The sequence below is a fragment of the Stigmatopora nigra genome, chromosome 23 (genome assembly GCF_051989575.1).
Source record: "Stigmatopora nigra isolate UIUO_SnigA chromosome 23, RoL_Snig_1.1, whole genome shotgun sequence".
Lineage (NCBI taxonomy): Eukaryota > Metazoa > Chordata > Actinopteri > Syngnathiformes > Syngnathidae > Stigmatopora > Stigmatopora nigra.
This window is the reverse complement of record NC_135530.1, coordinates 3059571-3079315: the sequence shown is the minus strand read 5'-3', so window position 1 is coordinate 3079315 and position 19745 is coordinate 3059571. Positions and strand designations below refer to the sequence as shown.

At 42.3% G+C, this 19745-nt stretch overlaps 3 protein-coding genes and 1 long non-coding RNA gene across 5 annotated transcripts; 2 read left to right on the top strand and 2 right to left on the bottom strand.

Moving 5' to 3' along the window:
• Positions 1-35: 35 nt before the first annotated feature.
• On the bottom strand, positions 36-5727 carry LOC144181585 (uncharacterized). The gene is made up of 18 exons (XM_077710162.1): positions 5667-5727; positions 5552-5610; positions 5441-5492; positions 5220-5365; positions 5095-5159; positions 4945-5038; positions 4612-4878; positions 3961-4254; positions 3654-3905; positions 2896-3216; positions 2713-2822; positions 2427-2646; positions 2197-2352; positions 1555-1745; positions 1345-1496; positions 1022-1279; positions 489-642; positions 36-400 (listed from the first exon to the last, which is right to left on the bottom strand). Coding segments are annotated over exons 1-18 (3144 nt in total). The 5' UTR covers positions 5669-5727; the 3' UTR covers positions 36-49.
• Positions 5728-6062: 335 nt separating this feature from the next.
• LOC144181293 (uncharacterized) lies at positions 6063-13472 on the bottom strand. The gene is made up of 8 exons (XR_013324645.1): positions 13383-13472; positions 10777-10853; positions 9325-9464; positions 9017-9237; positions 8226-8401; positions 7837-8120; positions 6819-7020; positions 6063-6711 (listed from the first exon to the last, which is right to left on the bottom strand). It is a non-coding gene; the product is annotated as an uncharacterized LOC144181293 (long non-coding RNA).
• Positions 6234-11753, top strand: LOC144181291 (cAMP-regulated D2 protein). Its single transcript, XM_077709676.1, has 8 exons — positions 6234-6731; positions 6798-6999; positions 7851-7984; positions 8049-8176; positions 8242-8360; positions 9101-9241; positions 9318-9490; positions 11249-11753. The coding sequence occupies exons 1-8, from the start codon at positions 6318-6320 to the stop codon at positions 11699-11701; spliced, it is 1764 nt and encodes a 587-aa protein (XP_077565802.1). The 5' UTR covers positions 6234-6317; the 3' UTR covers positions 11702-11753.
• A 1803-nt stretch (positions 13473-15275) lies between the features above and the next one.
• On the top strand, positions 15276-16587 carry LOC144181279 (NAD(P)H dehydrogenase [quinone] 1-like). Of its 2 annotated transcripts, none has more exons than XM_077709666.1 (6): positions 15276-15415; positions 15492-15659; positions 15722-15852; positions 15921-16034; positions 16095-16196; positions 16254-16587. In XM_077709666.1, the coding sequence occupies exons 1-6, from the start codon at positions 15412-15414 to the stop codon at positions 16551-16553; spliced, it is 819 nt and encodes a 272-aa protein (XP_077565792.1). In that variant the 5' UTR covers positions 15276-15411; the 3' UTR covers positions 16554-16587. The 2 variants fall into 2 exon arrangements, with proteins under 2 accessions (XP_077565792.1, XP_077565793.1); XM_077709667.1 differs by having other exon boundaries at positions 15285-15415; positions 15495-15659.
• The last annotated feature ends 3158 nt before the right edge of the window (positions 16588-19745 follow it).

Sequence of the window (19745 nt, the reverse complement as noted above, 5' to 3'; positions counted from 1 at the left end):
GATCACATTTTAAAAAGGAAAAAACACATACAAAATAACAGTTTAAATACTATTTATTGTGCCGCTGTGCATTATAAACCACCACAGCTTTGGCTACACTCACGAACAGTAAAGCTAATCCGAGAATGCCCACTAAACCTGCCAGAATGAAGATCATCATCATCATCTTGTTCTCTGTCCCTGGAAAAAAAATCCATATTAAAAGTTGCAATATACATAATGTAGCTTCTGTTGTCGAGACAACTTCACAATCCGACGTGAGCTCACAGGAAGTTTTCGTGACTTTTGAGACTTGCCGACTGACCGACAGAGGTCCAGCTGAAACCACGGCAGCTCGGTTGGATCTGGCATCCATCAAGAAGTTGGCTGCTCTCTTAGCACGCTGAGGGCTGGTGCAGTTCTATTATTTAGGAGGAATAAGAAATACATTTTGCCACGTCAACAACTGCGCTCAGTGCTAATCCACATCCATTGCGGGAAAACAGAACCTTTGTACAGTTCTCCTTCAGTCCACAGATGCTGGCCAAACAGTGAAAATAAAGAGGCAGTTCTTCAGGCATGTGGAACATCTGCATGGCGAATCTGGTTTTCTGAGCCACGCCGTTCACCGAAAGCCACCGAAAGGTCTGGTCAATGGGGCAACTAAGACAAAGAAAATATGGTTACTATAAGTACTGTTTAATGTGCAAGTACTGCTTAATGTGCAAGTACTGCTTAATGTGCAAGTACTGCTTAATGTGCAAGTACTGCTTAATGTGCAAGTACTGTTTAATGTGCAAGTACTGCTTAATGTGCAAGTACTGCTTAATGTGCAAGTACTGTTTAATGTGCAAGTACTAATTAATGTGCAAGTACTGTTTAATGTGCAAGTACTGTTTAATGTGCAAGTACTGTTTAATGTGCAAGTACTGTTTAATATCCAAGTACTGGTTAATATCCAAGTACATTTGACCGGCGACCAAAAGTGCAGTCATAGATTGCACTTTTCTAGCATTTGGACCGAAGCATTCCAATTCCTCACCCATCCTTAAGGAAAAGACCTTGAACTTCATCTTGCGGGTCGCTGGTCTCCGTAGCCCAACATGTCTCCACGTGTAGTAGGACATTTGAGGCAAAGGAGACCTCAGTGTCCAAGGCAACCTGAAAGTACAACGTGTCCTCCGGGTCCATGCTGGAGAACTTGTGATAACCTTCGCTAAAGGACTGGTCGCCGAACAGATCCATGGTTAGGCCGAGTTGCAGGGAGTTGTTGAAGTGGACCAGTGAGTAGGCTTTGAGCCTATGGATAAAAAAAAAAAAGTGGTCATTTTAAAAGTGCAGGAAAAATGAAGTGACGGCACTTACCATTTCAAATCGATGCCAACGTGGGCGTCACGGATGTAATGCAGAGGGTAAACGCATTTCCAGATCACTTTCAGGTCTCGGCGCGTGATGGCTTTATCTTTGGTGGCGCTGACGGACAGCGTGTTTTGAAACTCCATGTGGGTTTGGTTCACCTGGGTACAATGATTCTTAGGTTCGATCCGTGTTTAACTTGAAAATAATCACACCCACCTTCCTCTTGGTGCCACATTCCGTGCCAAGTCGGGGCGTGCGGAAGTGGAACAGCATGGCGGTCTCCTCCACTGGGCAAGTGGCGTTGTTTAGCACCACCTCCACCTTGGCACCAATGTATGCATTCAAGTAGGCTTTGGCCACGCCTCCGATCATCACTTTGTCCAGACACTGGCTGAAAATGCCTTTCTCTGTGGAGACACGCAACCCATTGCAAGATTTTGTACTAAAAAATTCCAATACATCAACAAGGGCTGGCTCTAGAGGTGACTGTGTAGTTCCCTTTAAAAAGAATGATACATTAGCCAAAGCCTCACATACCTAGAATTCAATACAATTAGCATACATGAAATTCCATCTCTGAATCTCTTGGCCAATCATCTTCAAGCTTGGCTGTTAGACCAACAAAATTGCCATCACAACACAAAAGTGCCATAATTTATCTTCAAAAAGGACTAGAGATGGAAATTAGCCCTCGGCTACAATCTTAATATTGTTCATTAACATGAATGGGAATATGATCATTTCAATTGTGCTATTAAATCAAACTCAATCAGATGGTGCTTTTTAAAAGATCAGATTTGAATTAGGTTTACATTTTTGTAAGACTCAAAATACTAGCGAAAAACACAATTGTAGTACCGTTGCAAACTGGGTTGGAGGTCACAGGGTCCTGTAACGCTGTGCTAACATCGTAGTAGCCATTCCTGCAGGCGCAATGGTAGGAACCAAGAGTATTGACACACTGAGAATTTTGTGGACAAACTGCTCCATTGGACGGCGTGCAAAGGTCAGGACCTAAAATAAGAAACCATTTTGATGAATACAGGCTGATCAATTGACAGATTGGACGCAATTTTGTCCACTCATACCATCCCAGTAAAGGATTCCATCCCGAAGCGAGACATAAGCACTGTTTTTAGACCGGATATAATCCTTGTGAAATTGAACCGGGAGCGGCATGTCGTCGTCTCGGTGCGACGAGTCGAAGAGCATCAATTGGACTTGTGTTTTCTGGCTCTCCATGGCGGGTTCCATTCCCATTTCTTCCAGGCGGATTGAAGGACGGACTTCTTTGAACAAGTCAAGTAGCTGGAAGACACAATGTATTTTTTTCTTCTTTCCTCTCACAAGAGACAATGATATCAGGAAATTTACCAAGTTCCGGATACTTTCCACCATCACGGCTTCGAGTTCAGTCATTTCGTCGCCTATGTCTTCAGGAATCGAACCTGGAACCACCATTCTGAGCAGGTACATTTCTTCAGCTGGAGCACAAAATACCAGATTAAAAATGTATTTGTAGTAAATGACTGAGTACAAAACAATTGGGTCTCTGACCTTGGTCTTCTTTGATGGAGTCCAGTCCAACACCTCTCGCCAAAAAGCCATAGATGGAATGGTCCACCGCAAAACACAATTCTGTCCGTCCCGACAGCCAACGTCCATCACAGCGTTCCCACAATCCGAGAACGTACTTCTTCCCGGTTTCTAGCCCTGGCAGTTGCAACTGCGTCTCCGTCAAATTGTCCTCTTGGAGGACAGGGCCGTTATCCAGGGACAGTTGGTAGAAAAAGGACAAGGCGGAGCTTTGCGAGCCAGGAATCCAGAAGGCCTTGGAGTCGTTGGTGCGGTAGCGGAGTTCTAACGCGCCACGGGGTCCTGAAAATAAATGTGAGCCTGATCAGATAGTTTCAAAAACAATCAACATTTTAAAGCAAATTTTACTTGTTGGGTTAATTATATTTATGATTGCAGTTTTTGTAAGTATAGAAAAATCGTTATGATAAGAAACTTGCCGAGTGTGGTTGTGGTCATGGAGACCTGCCACAGATTAATCAGACTTTTCCCAAAGTTTGGTTGTTGTCATAGAAACCATACTATGCCCTGTTTTCCTATATAAAGACTGACCCACTGTTCATTCAGAGAGAATTGTTGATTGTTTGATTTGGATTAAACTCAACCCTTTCCCCAGATACAATTTCGCAATAAAGACGCTTAAATTGTTATTGATTAGCGGATGGCTATATATTAAAGTATAAGCATTAATGAACCAAACACTACTATAAACACAAGATTTAAAAGGTACGAGTGAGTACCTGTGTGTACTGGAATAGTCTCGGCGCTCATCAGCACGGCATCTCCGCAGAGGGCTTCCACCCTGACGTGGTAAAACTGGCAAGGCGTCAAACCAGTGACCTCGTAGTCGGTGGAGAACGTGGTGCCTTGCAACACGCCTTGGTGGTAGATGTTGAACTTGGAGATGGTGGACAGGGCGCTCACCATCCAGCTCAGAGTGTAATTTTCCGGGCCAAACGAGGTCTGGCGCAAGGCCTCGATGCTGGAGTGGGCTACATTGCTCAAATTTTAAAGGGTCTGGTAGTTGGATAGGGAAGTGCGGCTTACCGATGTTTCCGTCGGTCTCGATCATCCCGCTGTAGCGTGTCTCGGGTCCCGCCTGGCAGACCGTCTGTAGGCCAAACAACACGCGACTGCATGGTGGCAAATCATGTAAGGTGATGGTAAAGTCGTCCGCCGTATGGCGTTGGGGGACTTCCTTCACCACGTGGTTCAAGCCGTCCAGATAGAAGGATGTGAGGATGAAGAAGGAATAGTAGAGTTCCTCGGGGAAGTCCCAGGTCAATGTTATGGTGCTGCTGTTCAGAGAACTGACTTTAAAGTCTTTGGGAATGACGGGATCTGATAGGAAAATGCCAAAAATGGTCTAAAACGGGCTGCCTGACTTTGGAGCTCATTTGTACACAATTAAAAGATTTTATTTCCTGCATAGATGCTCTAAAACAAGGGTGTCAGTCTCTGGTTGGTTCGCGGGACACTTTAACGTCAACTTGATTTCATGAGGGACCATTTTAGATATAATATTTAGATTTTTTAATTTTTATAAATGGATTAAAAACTGAATATTCAGTTTTTTTAATGATCTAAATTCTAAAACAATGTTTACTTTAGCTTTTTTTAAATATATTTTTAGATTTTACAAAATACTTTTTGAACTAAAAACAGAAAAAATGGTCAAGTGTCAAAAATTGGCAATACCTGTCAATGTAGGGAGACAAGTGACGATAGAGTCCGTCTCGGTGTCCACGCAGACGACGTAAGGGGTGCAGGATTCCAGGGAGGTGACATGGTGAGGATTATTTTCCATTTCTTCTCTTTTCAGAAGTTTATAGGAGTTTCGGTCAGAATAATATAGGCCAACTGTGTGAGAATTGGCGGTGAAAGCAGTCTGGCCTGAAGACCAGGATAGCAAGAACGCGGTGGGGGAGCGGTAGAGCACACGGATGGGGTAGCGCACGGAATGACCTGAAAATGACAACATTTTAATAAGAAAATTCGATGGTTAAGACAGATTAAAGTGACGACGTGTACCAAAAGCAAGGAAGAAATTGTCCTCCTGGTAGAAGAACCATGTGTCATTTTCACAAGGGAACACGTCGGTAGGAGTCAACAAATCCAGGAAGTCCTGCAAAAGAACTGCAATGAGTTGGAGAAATTGGATTTTGGGTATGATTCCACAACCTGTGTGGCTTTTGTTGGGCGTTCCGTCGGTTTGTGAGTTCCGTGCACTTTGGTTTGCTTTGGATCTGAAAAAGAAATAAGTGTATATTTTACCGGTTTAGCTGTTAAGACGGGGTTTTGTTTACCTGGGGAAATGGTGAAGGTCCAAGAGCGAAGGATGCCGGCGTAAAGGAGGCTGACGTTGTTTTCTACTGAAAGAGGAACGCTCAAGGTCGCCATGTTGTTATTCTTCCAGAGGTTTTTTAAAGATGTGCCGTTGAGCCACAAGTTGCTGAGCAGTGGATAAAATTGTAACCTTTAAAACGTTTCATTTCACTTCACAAAAGTCATAAATAAAAGTTCCAACCTTTCCTGGCGGTTGCCCTTCCAACATATTGAGAAAATGTCCTCGGCGTGTCCTTTGAAAGAATTATTTTTACATAAATCATGAAAAATATGGTACAAAAATTAGTTTTACCTAATGATATCACTTGAACCATCAGGGTTAGAAGGACGAGAGGAAAGTCAAAGTTTTTCCTGCAAATACAAGAGAGTCAAAATGAGATAAATCCATTTTAAATGAGTTTTCTTACATTTTCTTCAAGAATACAGCAGAGTGTGTTTTGCTCAAGGTAAGGTCAGCTTTGCTGCTAATTACCTGCCTATAAATGAGTGGCAGGTGTGTGATGATGTCACAGGAAGTGACGAACGTTACCCTCAGGTATTGCAAAGAGGAATAAAAACATAATAATAATACATTTACTCCTATCCAAATGTGCATGCGTGTTCATACATGATTTTTAATTATATTACAACGTTGCATTTAATGCTTCACATGTCCTTACTACAATCACCGTTAGAGGCCAGTGTTTACCCAAATTTACTCCCAATTGAACATCAGCATTCATCATATTTTGGAATCAGATTAGCAACCAAAAATAGTCCTTTCTTGCAACTATTAAACAAGAAAAGGCTGGATTATTCCGCAAATATAATTTTAAAAAGGCACATTTGCATGCTTTTAGCAATAAAATAACTGTAAAAAAAGGTCAACCTTTCTGAATGTACACGGTAATGACATTAAGCAAAGTAAAGGCCATGTGTGCTCAATCCAAACATAAAGCGACTTTTTGTTGTTCCGCTTTATCTTAACTTAAGTAATTGGAGTCACAAGCTAGGGAGTCGAGGCCATCCGCAATCCCTCCCCGTCATTTGTTCAAAAACATCCGTACTTTTTAGCAAATATGGCGTGGTGGAGGTTTTTGCTGCTGTTTTGCACACTGGCTTCAGTGCACGCCAAAATGGAGAACCAGTTCAACCTTGCTAGTTTCCTGAGAGGAATCTACGCTGGGCTAGAACCGTCGGTCCATAAAACGGATTTTGGAATGGAGCCACTAGCCCAGGAAAGGCCACCAGTCCAGGATTTGGACTCTTCTGGACCCGTGGTGATGACTAAAGACGGGCCAGTCCAGGGAATGACTTTAGACCAGGCTTATATTTTCTACGGGATACCATACGCGGATCCCCCAGTCGGGGCTTACCGCTGGAAGCCGCCGAGACCCGTGAGTCCGAGGAAGGTACTTTACGATGCCACCTTCCCGAGGTCTCCTTGCGTGCAGGGTTGCAGAGGCCCGATCGCTGCGGAATGTCCACAAAACGTAAGAAAGGTTAAATTTTCTTGACGGCGGAATGGCGCTTTGACTGGAATCCTTCGCCTCGTTTAGGTCAGCGAAGACTGTCTGTACCTGAACGTTTTTGTTCCCCGGGAGATGAAGTTCGGTACTCCGCCGAGTGACCGGCTTCCGGTAATGGTGTGGATCCACGGCGGCGATTTCATCGCGGGTTCGGCTTCCAAACCGCTGTACGATGGTCGCTTCATCGCCAACTTCACTCGGACGATTGTGGTCAGCTTGGAGTACAGACTAGGTGAGGACATCCTCCACGTTTCTGCTTAAAATAAGAATTGATAGTCAAGGACAATACATGTTGGGGTGCTCGGACGTTTGGTCGCTGGGTCTTTTGGTCGCCTGTCTTTTTGCGACAGAGTTTAATATCTAAGTACTGTTTAATATCTAAGAATGAAGTTTAATATCGAAGTACTGTTTAATATCTAAGAGTGAAGTTTAAAATCGAAGTACTGTTTAATATCGAAGTACTGTTTAATATCGAAGTACTGTTTAATATCGAAGTACTGTTTAATATCTAAGAGTGAAGTTTAATAACTAAGTAGTGTTTAATATCTAAGTAGTGTTTAATACCTAAGTACTGTTTAATATCTAAGAGTGAAGTTTAATAACTAAGCAGTGTTTAATATCTAAGTACTGTTTAATATCTAAGTACTGTTTAATATCCAAGTACTGTCTAATATCCAAGTACTGTTTAATGTCTAAGTACTGTTTAATATCTAAGTAATGTTTAATATCTAAGTACTGTTTAATATCTAAGTACTGTTTAATATTTAAGTACTGTTTAATATTCAAGTACTGTTTAATATCTAAGTACTGTTTAATATCCAAGTACTGTTTAATATCCAAGTACTGTTTAATATCCACGTACTGTTTAATATCTAAGTACTGTTGAATATCTAAGTACATTTGACCGGCGACCAAACGTCTGGTCATGATAATGGGAGTGCGTATGAGAGTTATTATTTCAAAATGGCAGCCTTTTATGACTCCGCCCGCCTCCGAAGAGGAACGTGCGAGCGATGATACGTGAAAGGTAATTTGGCAAATGGCTGCCAATTTCCACATGGCTGATCACCTGACTTTCCAAAGGCGCGTTCGGGTTCCTGGTCTCCGGTAAGGACGCCGAGAAATCGGCGCTGGGAAATTACGGCATTCTGGACCAGCAGGCGGCGCTCCTTTGGGTCCAACGGAACATCCAGATGTTCGGAGGCGACTCCGGCAAGGCGAGTTTACGGCCCAGAAATGTTGGGGTTTTGAGTCGCTGAGTGGGTGTGGCTTGTGCGTCAGGTAACGCTATTTGGAGAAAGCGCCGGTGCTCAGTCTGTCGCTCTTCACCTGACGATCCAAAGCAGCCAAGATCTGTTCAAGCAAGCGGTTCTGCAGAGTTTACCATTTTCCATCCCGTTTAAAAGCAGGTTTGAAAGCAACATTTACCAGCTAGCACGTTAGCCATTTCTCTCTTACCTATTTGGACCCGCAGGCACGACGCCCTGAAGTTGGGGAAGGACTTTGCGAGGAAGGCCAACTGCTCGGTCGGCGATGTGGTCTGCCTGCTGTCGCTCTCGTCGGGGGCCGTCCTGGAAGCGCAGATGAAAACAAGTAGGATGGCCGACGACTTGCTTTATCTTGAGTGATGGCATCTGGCGAAGGAAAAGAACTCTTTAGGGGGGACCTTGACAAAAAAGCCTCCCGGTTTTTAGCGCTGTTGTAAATCTTTGCTGAGTTGTGATGGCCCTGAAACTCCCCAAATACAACATAAATAAGCTTAGAATGCATGTTTTTTGGAATGTGGGAGGAAATTGAAGTACCCGGAGAAAACCCACGCAGGCCCATGTATCTGCATATGTATGTAGTATATGTATATGTATGTGTATATGTGTATATGTGTATATGTGTAATGTGTATATGTGTATATGTGTATATGTGTATATGTGTATATGTGCATGTGTATATGTGTATACGTGTATATGTGTATATGTGTATATGTGTATATGTGTATATGTGTATATGTGTATATGTGTATATGTGTATATGTGTATATGTGTATATGTGTATATGTGTATATGTGTATATGTGTATATGTGTATATGTGTATATGTGCATATGTGTATATGTGTATATGTGTATACGTGTATACGTGTATATGTGTATATGTGTATATGTGTATATGTGTATACGTGTATACGTGTATATGTGTATATGTGTATATGTGTATATATATAAATATATGTAAATAGTTTAAGTAGAATACTCACAGTGAAAATAGTTCCGCTCCACAAAACAGGTTAATGGCAGCGATGTTGGAGAGATTTCTGTAAGTGGCATTTCTGTCATTTCAGGTACCCAGCTCGTTAACCCCTTCCGATTCCTGGAGGTCTTCGAAACGTGGGGTCCCTTCGTGGATGGCGAACTGATCCAGGAGCAGGCGCTCGCCGCTTTCCGGGAAGGCCGCTGGCCCACGGAAAAAGCCGTGTTGCTAGGTAAAACACAAAAACACAGTGTTTCTATTGTGATTAGATTAGATTCAATCTTCCGTATTTTGTTTCTGTCTTGAAGGTACCACCTCAGAGGAAGGCGTCATCTTTGCATACGGCGTTTTTAATAAGCCGGTCTCCGCCGTGGAGTCCATCATGTACGTCACTGCCATCTTCAAACAACACAGCTTGCGTGTTTTGCGCCAATATCTGCCGCTCTATCGGGACTCTGATCGGAGAAATATGCTAGCTCAGGTAAGAAAATCATGATACATTACCGTATTGGCCTGAATATAAGACGACGCCCTCTTTTGCAAGTCAGAAAATACTTTTTGAACACCATATAGACACAAAATACAGTATATCTGAAACAAAGTACATAATAATTGAATGAACCATCAAAGTGTTCATTATTCGCTTCAAAAATATCTGGCGCCTTCTTGTGGTGTGAATGGGTACAACGACAAGACCCCGCTTATAAGACGACAGACCTATTTCAATGCAAAAAATATTATCTATACTCAGGCCAAGACGGTACATGTAAAAATGGGTTAGGCCGAGGGATTCATTTTCAACTCCACATTATTGTGCAATTATTTGGAAGGTTATATTGGCTTTTTTAAGCAAGAGTTTTGCTCAATGCGGACTGAGGGAATAACAAATATGGAGGAGAATGGAAGAAGGCATCACACGCTCTTTATTTTATGAGCCAAATGCGGGTTCAGGATATCCACTGGCTGTGTTCTTGTTTTTATGCTCAAATGCTAATTACAGCTAAACTCTTTAGCTTGGGTGGATTTTATTGCTTTATGAATAACAATATTTTTCACACCAGTTATTTAATTAACCAGAAGAGGATGCAAACGAGGATGCAAATTCCAACCAGGCCAATTGTGTCAAAGCGATGTTGTCCATTTTGGCTCGATGCCGAGATCGAGGGTTTGATCCCGGATTCGTTTGTGTGGGATTTGTCTGGGTGCTCTGGTGCTCAATTTTTTATAGATCTAAAACAATTTTTTTTTTAGGTTTTTATAATTATATTTTTAGATTTTACAAAAAGATTTTTGAACTAAAAACTGAAAAAAATGATTAAAAAATTAAAATTATTGATTTAAACGGGGGTAAATAAGGAAATTTAATATACATCTATACTAAAATGATCCTAAAACAGAAAGTGGGCACTCATGATTGACTTTCCCGGGCCACACAAAACGATGCAGGCGGGCCATAATTGGCCCCCGGGCCGCCACTTTGACACCTGACATAAGCTTTTTTCAAAATGAACGTACAATCATTTGGAATCCCTGGAGAGTTTATCAAAGCCTATTTTAGTGGACTAAATGACTCATTATGGCCGTGATCATTAGAGGGATGGAATCCGGAAGCATCTGCTAGTTGCGTCTCCCTCTGAGATGTCAATGTGAGTGCAAGGTGTCTGCGACGGGCATGACGCCGAGGTCAAAAGGGGACGCTCCGCCTGGCGTTTAGTATTCGCCGCCAGTCGGGCTGCAGCTGGAACGCACGCTCGCACCCGCGCTCACCTCAGAAAGGCCACTTCTCCGGAGGATTTTCGGGGGAGGTCGGCGTGAATGTCAGCCACTTCGCCAGCTTTCCTCGCCTGCAGACATGGTAGAATTGGATCAGCAAAATTTAGCACATGTATAAAACCTTCTGACTGGAACGCCGGATTCTCTTAGGGCAGGGGGAGGGAACCTATGGCTCGGGAGCTATATCTGGCTCTTTTTATGGGTGTATATAGCCTTTTTAAATCATAATTTTCTTCATTAGACTCTGATACATGCATTCTCTCATTGATACTCATTGATTAGCAACAGTGAAATCATGTTTTCAAAAGAATTCAGACTTTTTTTTGACTTTCAAAGTGGTGAAATGACCAAAAATATCACACATTTTCATATATTTTTACTTTTAAATTCGGAGTATGGCTCTCAAGAAATAATATTTGAAAATTGCGCACAAATGACGGAACCGTGTCTATGTCATCCGCTTTAGATCGTCACCGATTTCGTCTTCTTGTGTCCGGCGCGGAGGTCGGCGCGGAACGCCACGAAAGCCGGAGGCAAGACGTGGATGTACGTCTTTGACCACGTGACGTCGGACCCTCGCGTCTGGTCGGGCTTGACCTTCTGTTACGAACGCGTGTGTCACGGCGCCGAGTTGCCGTTTGTCTTCGACTCGGCGCCCGTGGCCGGCTTGGCCGTGACGCCCGGCGAGAAGCGGCTGTCCGATCGGATGTTGTGTTACTGGGGGTCTTTCGCCCACGCGGGCGACCCGTCGTCCAAGCTGGGCCAGACGACCTTTTGCCGCGAGCGAGACGCGCCCGTCTGGCCTCGCTATTCGGACGCTGGCGGATGGCTGCTCATGAACTTGACGCTAGGTTCCCATGCGCAAGAGGGGACCAGGAACGCAATGTGTGATTTCTGGGACAATTTGGGTGTTTACTAGGGGACCTTTTGCTTGCTGTCAATCAGAAAATAAATAAATAATAATAATAATATTAATTATGGCCACATTTTTTACATTTTTGCTTCCTTCCTAAAGTTCCAGGAAGTGAATGAATGCCAAATGGCACTTACAAGAAATTGAGAGAGCTCGTACAGGCGCCGCCATCTTGCCATGCTAGCATGCTAGCATTCTCTCAATTCCCAAAATGTTTAACATATAATAGCTACAAAAATGGCTAAGATTATTTCCACCTAAAACACAAAAGCATCCAGTGTAATTTGCTCATAAATCTAAAAAAATATTGCTATTCTGTGCAGTATACACAAAAATAATTGCTTGTTGCTAGGAATTAGCATCTACATTTTGTATATACGCTCACGCTAACCATTGAAATGTTCTTTTGGCTTTTATTATTTTCGCACGTAAAGAGCGGATGGCCCAATAAACTAACTTTATTTCAAGCTCCATAAAAGCATGCCTACGGGGCCCGCGTGTGATGAGTGGCGCACTTAGGTTTAAGGTCGGGCAGGTGCGCTTTTATCGCTGCTTGGTTATTAGCGCCAGGGTTCGCCGGGGCGCCCATCATTTAACCCCGCCGAGCCGGGTCGATTGATTCCTTGGTGGAGCGACTAAAAAAATGTCCATTGCACTTTAAGATAAAAGACAATACGGCCGTAGCCATTGACGGGCATCTACGTTCAGTCGTGACCGGACGTTTGGTCGCTGGTCTTTTGGTCGCCGGTCAAATGGTGACAGAGAGTTTACTGTTGAAACCATCTCTCAAAATTATATTCATGAGACAGAGTTTAATATCAAAGAGAGAGAGTGAGTTTAATATCTAAGAGAGAGTTTAATATCTAAGTATTGTTTAATATCTAAGTACTGTTTAATGTCTAAATATTGTTTAATATCTAAGTATTGTTTAATATCTAAGTACTGTTTAATATCTAAGTACTGTTTAATATCTAAGTAGTTTAATATCTAAGTACTGTTTAATATCTAAGTACTGTTTAATATCTAAGTGCTGTTTAATACCTAAGTACTGTTTAATATCAAAGTACTATTTAATATCTAAGTACTGTCCAATATCTAAGTACTATTGAAAACAGTAGATATTTAGATATTAAACTCTCTCATGAATATAATTTTGATAGCTGGTTTCTTAAAAAGTACTTGGATCTGGCAAGAATACTGGTTCTGCCAGTTGTACGCCTGTATATATATATATGTATATAGATATAGTATTTCCCCATGTGTATGAAATTGTTGTGCCGCAATGCATTATGATGTGGTTTTCTCTCGAGGTGGATGGATCGCTCTTTGAAATGCATGACTGGAAGAAAATCAAGCAAGCGAGGGGCTTATGTTTTCCCACCAGTATAATGTATCGACTGCCACAAACGGGGGGATCGAGTGGCAACATAAAGGCAAGGGGGGGGAGGGCGTAAACGATCATTCGTCACAACGTTTGGGATGATTTATGAAAATGCAACCCAATTTTTACAGTGTTTTTCGTGTGAATTTTTCAAGTACGGGATGAATAAAGTTTCATCTCATGTAATCTAAGCAAATTCGGGCAGGTTGAATTTCCCGAGTACGAAATGAATAAAGTTTCATCTCATCTAATTTTAGCGAATTCGGGCAGGTTGTAACCACACAAAAGAAGAAAGGTATTGCTTACGGGAATTGATGCGGTGGGCGGGGCCTCACGTTGGGTGGGATCAGGTAGCCGGGAGGGCGGGGCATCCCCTTGGGCGTCGGCTTTTTTGTGTTGAGAGACATATGTTGGGGAAAAAAAGATAATGTGAGGATTCACTGGTGTTTATGTGAAAGACAAGGAAACCTTTAAATCAAGAGGTCAAAAAATCCTATTTTTATACTCAGAAATTCAGTCAAAATATGTGAAAATGTGCGCCATTTTGAGTCATTTCACCACTTTTTTGATATATTTTTAGATTTTACAAAATTATTTTTGAACTAAAAACAAAAAATGATTAAAAAATGACAATTATTGATTTAAAAGTGGGAAAATCAGAAAAATTAATATACATCTATACTCTTCATTTGAATTTGATCCTAAAACGGAAAGTCAACACTCATGATTTACTTTCCCGGGCCACAAAAAATAATGCAGCGGGCCAGATTTGGCCCCCGGGCCGCCACTTTGACACATGTGATGCAATCTGTAGTATTTGTAACACTAAAAATCAAGTGCGAAAAACCTATTAGTTCCTTCATTGAATAAATTTCCATATCTTGGCAATATCTGGCAGACTCCCAAGCACCCCCCCCCTAATTCCAGGCATCAGCACTCTGAAAACACGCGTGTCACAATGACAGAGCGTGTATATATTATCTCAAAGGAGGGGGTGAATGAGCAGAGTGCACACATCATGGACGAAAACTCCTGACAGGTTTGGTAATTGCATTCAGCGGGTCATAAAATTGCATGAGTTGCATCACACTCGCCCCGACGACAAAAAAATGGCGAGGAGAGGGGGGGACGCCACGGTCTAAAATGCTCCGTGCCTTCTCATGCATTGTTAATTAAATTAAAAAAAAAAAAAAAACGTGCATAACAATGTGACACCCAAAAGTCATCAAAAGTTTCAGGGTGGTCATTTAATTTTTTTTCTCACAAATCGAGGGTTAACGCTGTGAAATGTCCATTTTTTTAAATTAAACAAACATCTCTATTTCTTCATTCTGATTGCTTTTTTTTTTTTTTTTTACCAAAAAAAGCGTATGGAATGTTCAAAGTGTACGCCCGCCCACGCGGGTTTTTGTCATTCCTTGAAGCGTTTTCATAAAACAAAGGTTTTTTCTGGAAGCTTTGGAGTGTTGCCATTGCCATGGCAACCGCGAGTATGGCGGCCGTGAGCATACTGGGAGCGCCTCAGATTACATGGAGGGTCACGCTGGAGTGGCGCTGAGAAGGGCAAATGTTTTTTTTTCAATCAAAAAAAAAAGTGTGTTCTGGTTGAATTGATAAAATAAAAAAATACCCGAAAAAAATCCACTATATATCTGTCCTAGGGATAAAATGGAAGTTTGAGGTTTTTTAAAGCGATGTGAACTAGAGAGGAAATTCATGTTTTATTCTCTTTGAGGAAATCAAAGAGGTAATGGTGGGGTTCTTTGATAATTATCATCTCTCTCTGAAGTTTCCTCCAAATACTCCCAAGTAGAGATACTACATGATTTAAAGCCAATCAACAAACGGCAGTAGAGATGCGATTACAGTGTTAAAGTATGTTTTTTCATATTTTTTAGAGAACCCCAAACATTTTTGGCAATATCTCCTGTTTTTTATGAATTTTTTTAACAAAAACACTGCCAGTTCAAAATATATGTTGTCCTAGTTATTAAATTTTGAATCAAAAACATATATTAATGTTTTTTTAATCAAATACCGACATTGAATCGATGGTGTTCCACAAGGCTCAATCTCAAAGCCCATTTATATTTATAAAAACATCCAAATTTAAAAGAAACATGTCTGTTTCTCTGTCATTTCAATCCATCCATCAATCTATATACATCCATCACCGTGAGCTTGCCATCTGATTGGCCGCTGGGTTAAATACTAGGTGGCAGCACCTGTGAGAATGGACTGGTCGCTGGATATAAAAACTCCTCATTTGCTAATTCTCAACACAGCAGTTCTCCAGCCTCTCTCTCTGTGGGTGTTTTGATAGCCGACTTCAAACATGGGTAATGTTGAAGCTATTTTAATTGCTTTTTGGATGGCAATGTGTTACTCAGTCTTTGCTCGCCGTTTTATATTTAGCAGGAAAGAAGGTGCTCATCATTTATGCCCACCAGAGCTCTGGTTCTTTCAATGCCGCCGCCAAAGATGCTGCTGTCGAAGTCCTGACTGCCAAAGGCTGCCATGTCAAAGTATCTGACCTCTATGCTATGAAGTTCAAAGCTATTGCAACTGCTGAAGACGTTCAAGGTAATGTTCTTTTGCCTAGTGATTTTTTTTAGATCTATTCTAACCTTAACTTAACTGTACAGGTGAGGTTAAGGATGCCCAAAACTTCCATTATGCTGAAGAGACTAAATTGGCGTGGGAGGCTGGAAAACTGACTACTGACATTACTGAGGAGCAGCAAAAGCTAACAGAAGCTGACCTTATCATTTTCCAGGTAACTAAATACTTTTTTTCCCAATTACTACAGGACTTACCTTTTTTTTTAATGAATTTTTGTTTCAGTTCCCCATGTACTGGTTCAGTCTGCCCGCCATCCTCAAGGGTTGGATTGACCGTGTCCTCACTCTCGGCTATGCTTTCTCCAATGGGAAACGCTATGGTCAGGGTATCTTTAAGGTAAACCTTCCAACACATGGAATCTAAAGGACAGAGTAATATTTCAAAGTTATTTTTCAGGACAAGAAAGCTATACTGTCATTCACAACTGGATCTCAAGAGTCAATGTTTAGTGCCAATGGTATCAATGGAGACATGAATGTGACACTTTGGCCACTTCAGGTAAATATCTCATGCTGATCTGTATAATATGAACATAAACTGACTGCTTTTCAACAGAATGGCATTCTCCACTACTGTGGCTTCCAAGTCCTACCACCTCAAATTTTCTGGGCTCCAGCTCACCTCCACCGTGAGGACACCGCCAACCTTCTCCAAGCCTGGCGTACCCGCCTTGAAGGTCTATTGGAGGAGACCCCCTTGACCTTTACACCCATGGACTATTTTGATGGGGAGAAGGGTTTCCAGTTAAAGCCTGAAGTCCAACAGAAGCAGTCTACTGAGAAATTTGGCCTGACTGTAGGCATCCACTTGGGACTAGCTGTGCCACCCAACAACATGATGAAGGCTGGAGTTTGATATCAAACTGAATAATAAAAACAAATAACTGCTATTTGTGCAACCATCAAAATATCTTGTGTTTTCCCTGTTTTTAAACTAAGAGAAAAGACTGACAACTGCAAAGAGAGGAAATGGTCTTACCTGATTGGCCATTTTCTCTTGTAATCTTTTCTTCCTAAAATGCTGGTTGCTTCCAATCTACTTTTTCAGCAGAAACTTGGCCGTCTGGCCCTGGTGTATTCCTAGTGAGACAAAAATAGAACCCGCTTAGCAACTGACTTGATTTTGATACAATCAAACTGACAGATGGCAGAAAGTTTCACAAATCTGAAAAGGCTAGACAAGTACAAATTTGGAATCAAGGCCATAGGCTAACTCCAAAAACAAAAGTCCAAAGTACTTGGCCTTCACGCAGGCTGCAGAATAATCATCACATGTACACACCGAGTCGCCTGCCGATGGAATTAGACGAGATCTAAGCACCATCTATTATTCATGATGTATCTACTAAGAGTTGTGGCGTGGTGAGAAGGAAGCGGCGCTATGTTTTTAGGTCAACGCATCATTGAAAGGGAAGAAGGAAAAAAAACAGCTTAAAGTGCGGCTCGACACCAAAATTCCATTAATACATGCTGGCTTGACTGCAGCACTTCATGACTGGGCATCTTATTGGATCATAAAACACCATCAGTGTCGTATTGATCCACTTTTATCAGCGCCGTTTATCAGTCAGGGATTTCAGGAAAAGTCTTCGCTATATCTTTTAGCCAAGTTTACTTTTTAGTCTCTTTTTTGTGTTAGAAAAAAGCATATGGGAGTTGAGAATGACAATTACTACTTTCGTCTTCTCTGCACAGCAGCAATCATATGATATGTAGTAAATAAAAGCTACATTTTTATTTTTATTTAAGTTTTTAACCACTTTCCCCATAATGGCACCATTTATGCAGCAGCTAGTGGCAATAGCTTTGTCCACTCTTATGTTTTTTGTGTTTTACAGCATGTTTTACATGAAAAATTAATTATGGCAGGTGTTATACTGGTGTGCCCATGGCGAGCAATGATGATGTCACTCTCAATAGAACTCAGTGCGCTCAGGGAGGTTGTCTTTCTACACAGACCAATGAAAAATTAGAGGAAACATTGATTGGATGACTAGGATTGTGAACGGCAGTGAAACATTATGATTGATTACTGGCTTTAATGTTTTTCTGAATCCAAAAGTTTTAATTCTCGTGACAGTAAATCCTTTCACAAAGTAGTCGTTGTATAAAAAGAAGATTTTGAGCACACCAGCGGCGTGTTACCCTCATTATTGGTGTGCCCGAGGCTATCCCGAAGACAACGCGGCTATTCTACAACGTTGGCATGCACGCCCGAGGATTATTAGCCAAAAGTGTACTTCAAGACAACGTCACGTATACATTAGCATGGACAAATAAATGCTTGTGTGTGTGTGTGTGTGTGTGTATGGGTACAGACTCGACATCAAGTTCAAAGGGCTGATGGGACGCCCTTTGCTGTTAATAGCGACAAACGATTTCCAAATAAACGCCAGTGCCCAAAACAACTCCATCAAGGCGAGGTACCCAAGCCCAGACAAACGACTCTTTTATACGGCCACTTTAACCCCCCCCCCCCCCCCCCCCCCCCCCCCCCCGCACAATTGTCGGTACTTTTGGGTACAGTTGACAAAGCGGAGCCAGTTTGGCGAACAAAGGGCGCTTTTGAGCAGAAGGACTTTACAGTATGGCCGCTTTGACTTCTACGACCACGCCATCATGTGTTATGCAACCCTGGCAAAAGCTGTTGGGGGCACGGCGCCGGAGGGCTATTTGTCGTCGGGGCGCTTACTAGCGGAGCTGAAAAAAAAAAAAGGCCAGACTAAAAATATCAACTCACGGGAGGGAGTCCCAAATGTACGTGACCTTTTGACCTCTCTACCAGGGAAGCAGACGCCGGCTTTCTGGCAACTCTAGCCCTATGACGTCACACGACCATGGACATGGACGCTATTCCTACCTGAACCTTCACCCAATGGCATCAAAGGTATGGACGGCCAATGGAATGAGCCACGTGTGTCAAAGTGGCGGCCCGGGGGCCAAATCTGGCCCGCCGCATCATTTTGTGTGGGCCAAGAAATTAAATCATGAGTTTTTTGTTATTAGGATCAAATTCAAAAGGAGAGTATAGATGTATATTAAATTTCCTGATTTTCTCCCTTTTAAATCAATAAATGTCATTTTTTAATCATTTTTTTCTGTGTTTTTAGTTCAAAATCTGTCAATTTTTTAAAGTCAATGTAGCCCCCGCGACCCAAAAGTTTACCCACCCCTGCGTTAAGAGAAAATAGCAGGAATCATTATTTAAAATTTGAATACTCTAGTTTTTTTTTGGTAACCCATTTGTGAAGTGGCTGACCACCTGGGATAGGCTTCAGCACCCCCCACGATCCTAGTGAGGACAAGCGGCTAACAAAATAAAGCCCCCCAGAATAATTCTCTGGTTTTAGCTACTCGAGGCAGGTTATTTTTCTTTGGGAAAGAACTCAAACCTGAACAAAAAATCCCACACCAGCCAAGCCAACGCAGGTGGCGATGTTGGCGACGACATTGGCGACAGTGGCGGCTTTCAAAATGAACTTCACGCAGCCAGTCAGTATGCTTTTGATTCCGGATGAGTCACCACGCCAAGCTGCGGAACATCCATAAAGCTGACAGTATCGCCGAGGAGGGGGATGGGGCGGGGGGGTCTTTTATGGCCCTATACCTGCCTGCGTGACGGGCGTCTGATTATTAGCGGATGGTTGAAATTTGAAATCCAGGCTGGTGTGGAATCTCACATTGACAAGAGAAGAAAGTGATAAAGTGTATTGTTAGATTGTTGCACTCGGTGACATTGAAGACAGCCTGGATATCCGTTTTTTTTATTTTGGATAACCCCTCCTCCCCCAAAGCCTACCCCCAACCTCCTACTCTTCACTACCCACTCATCAACCCATCTGCGAGGGTCTCGGATTCGCACGAGCGGGCCCCCGACACTCGACACTCGGGTTGCAATTATTTTCTCCAGCGAAGGATTTTCGGGGAAATGGCGGTGGAGGCGAGAGACGAGTTGAGAGGAGCGAGAATCAAATTGATGAACAGAAAAAAAGACAATGTGGGAGATGAATAGTGGAAGGTTTGGAAAAAGGGGGGAGGGGGGTGTCGA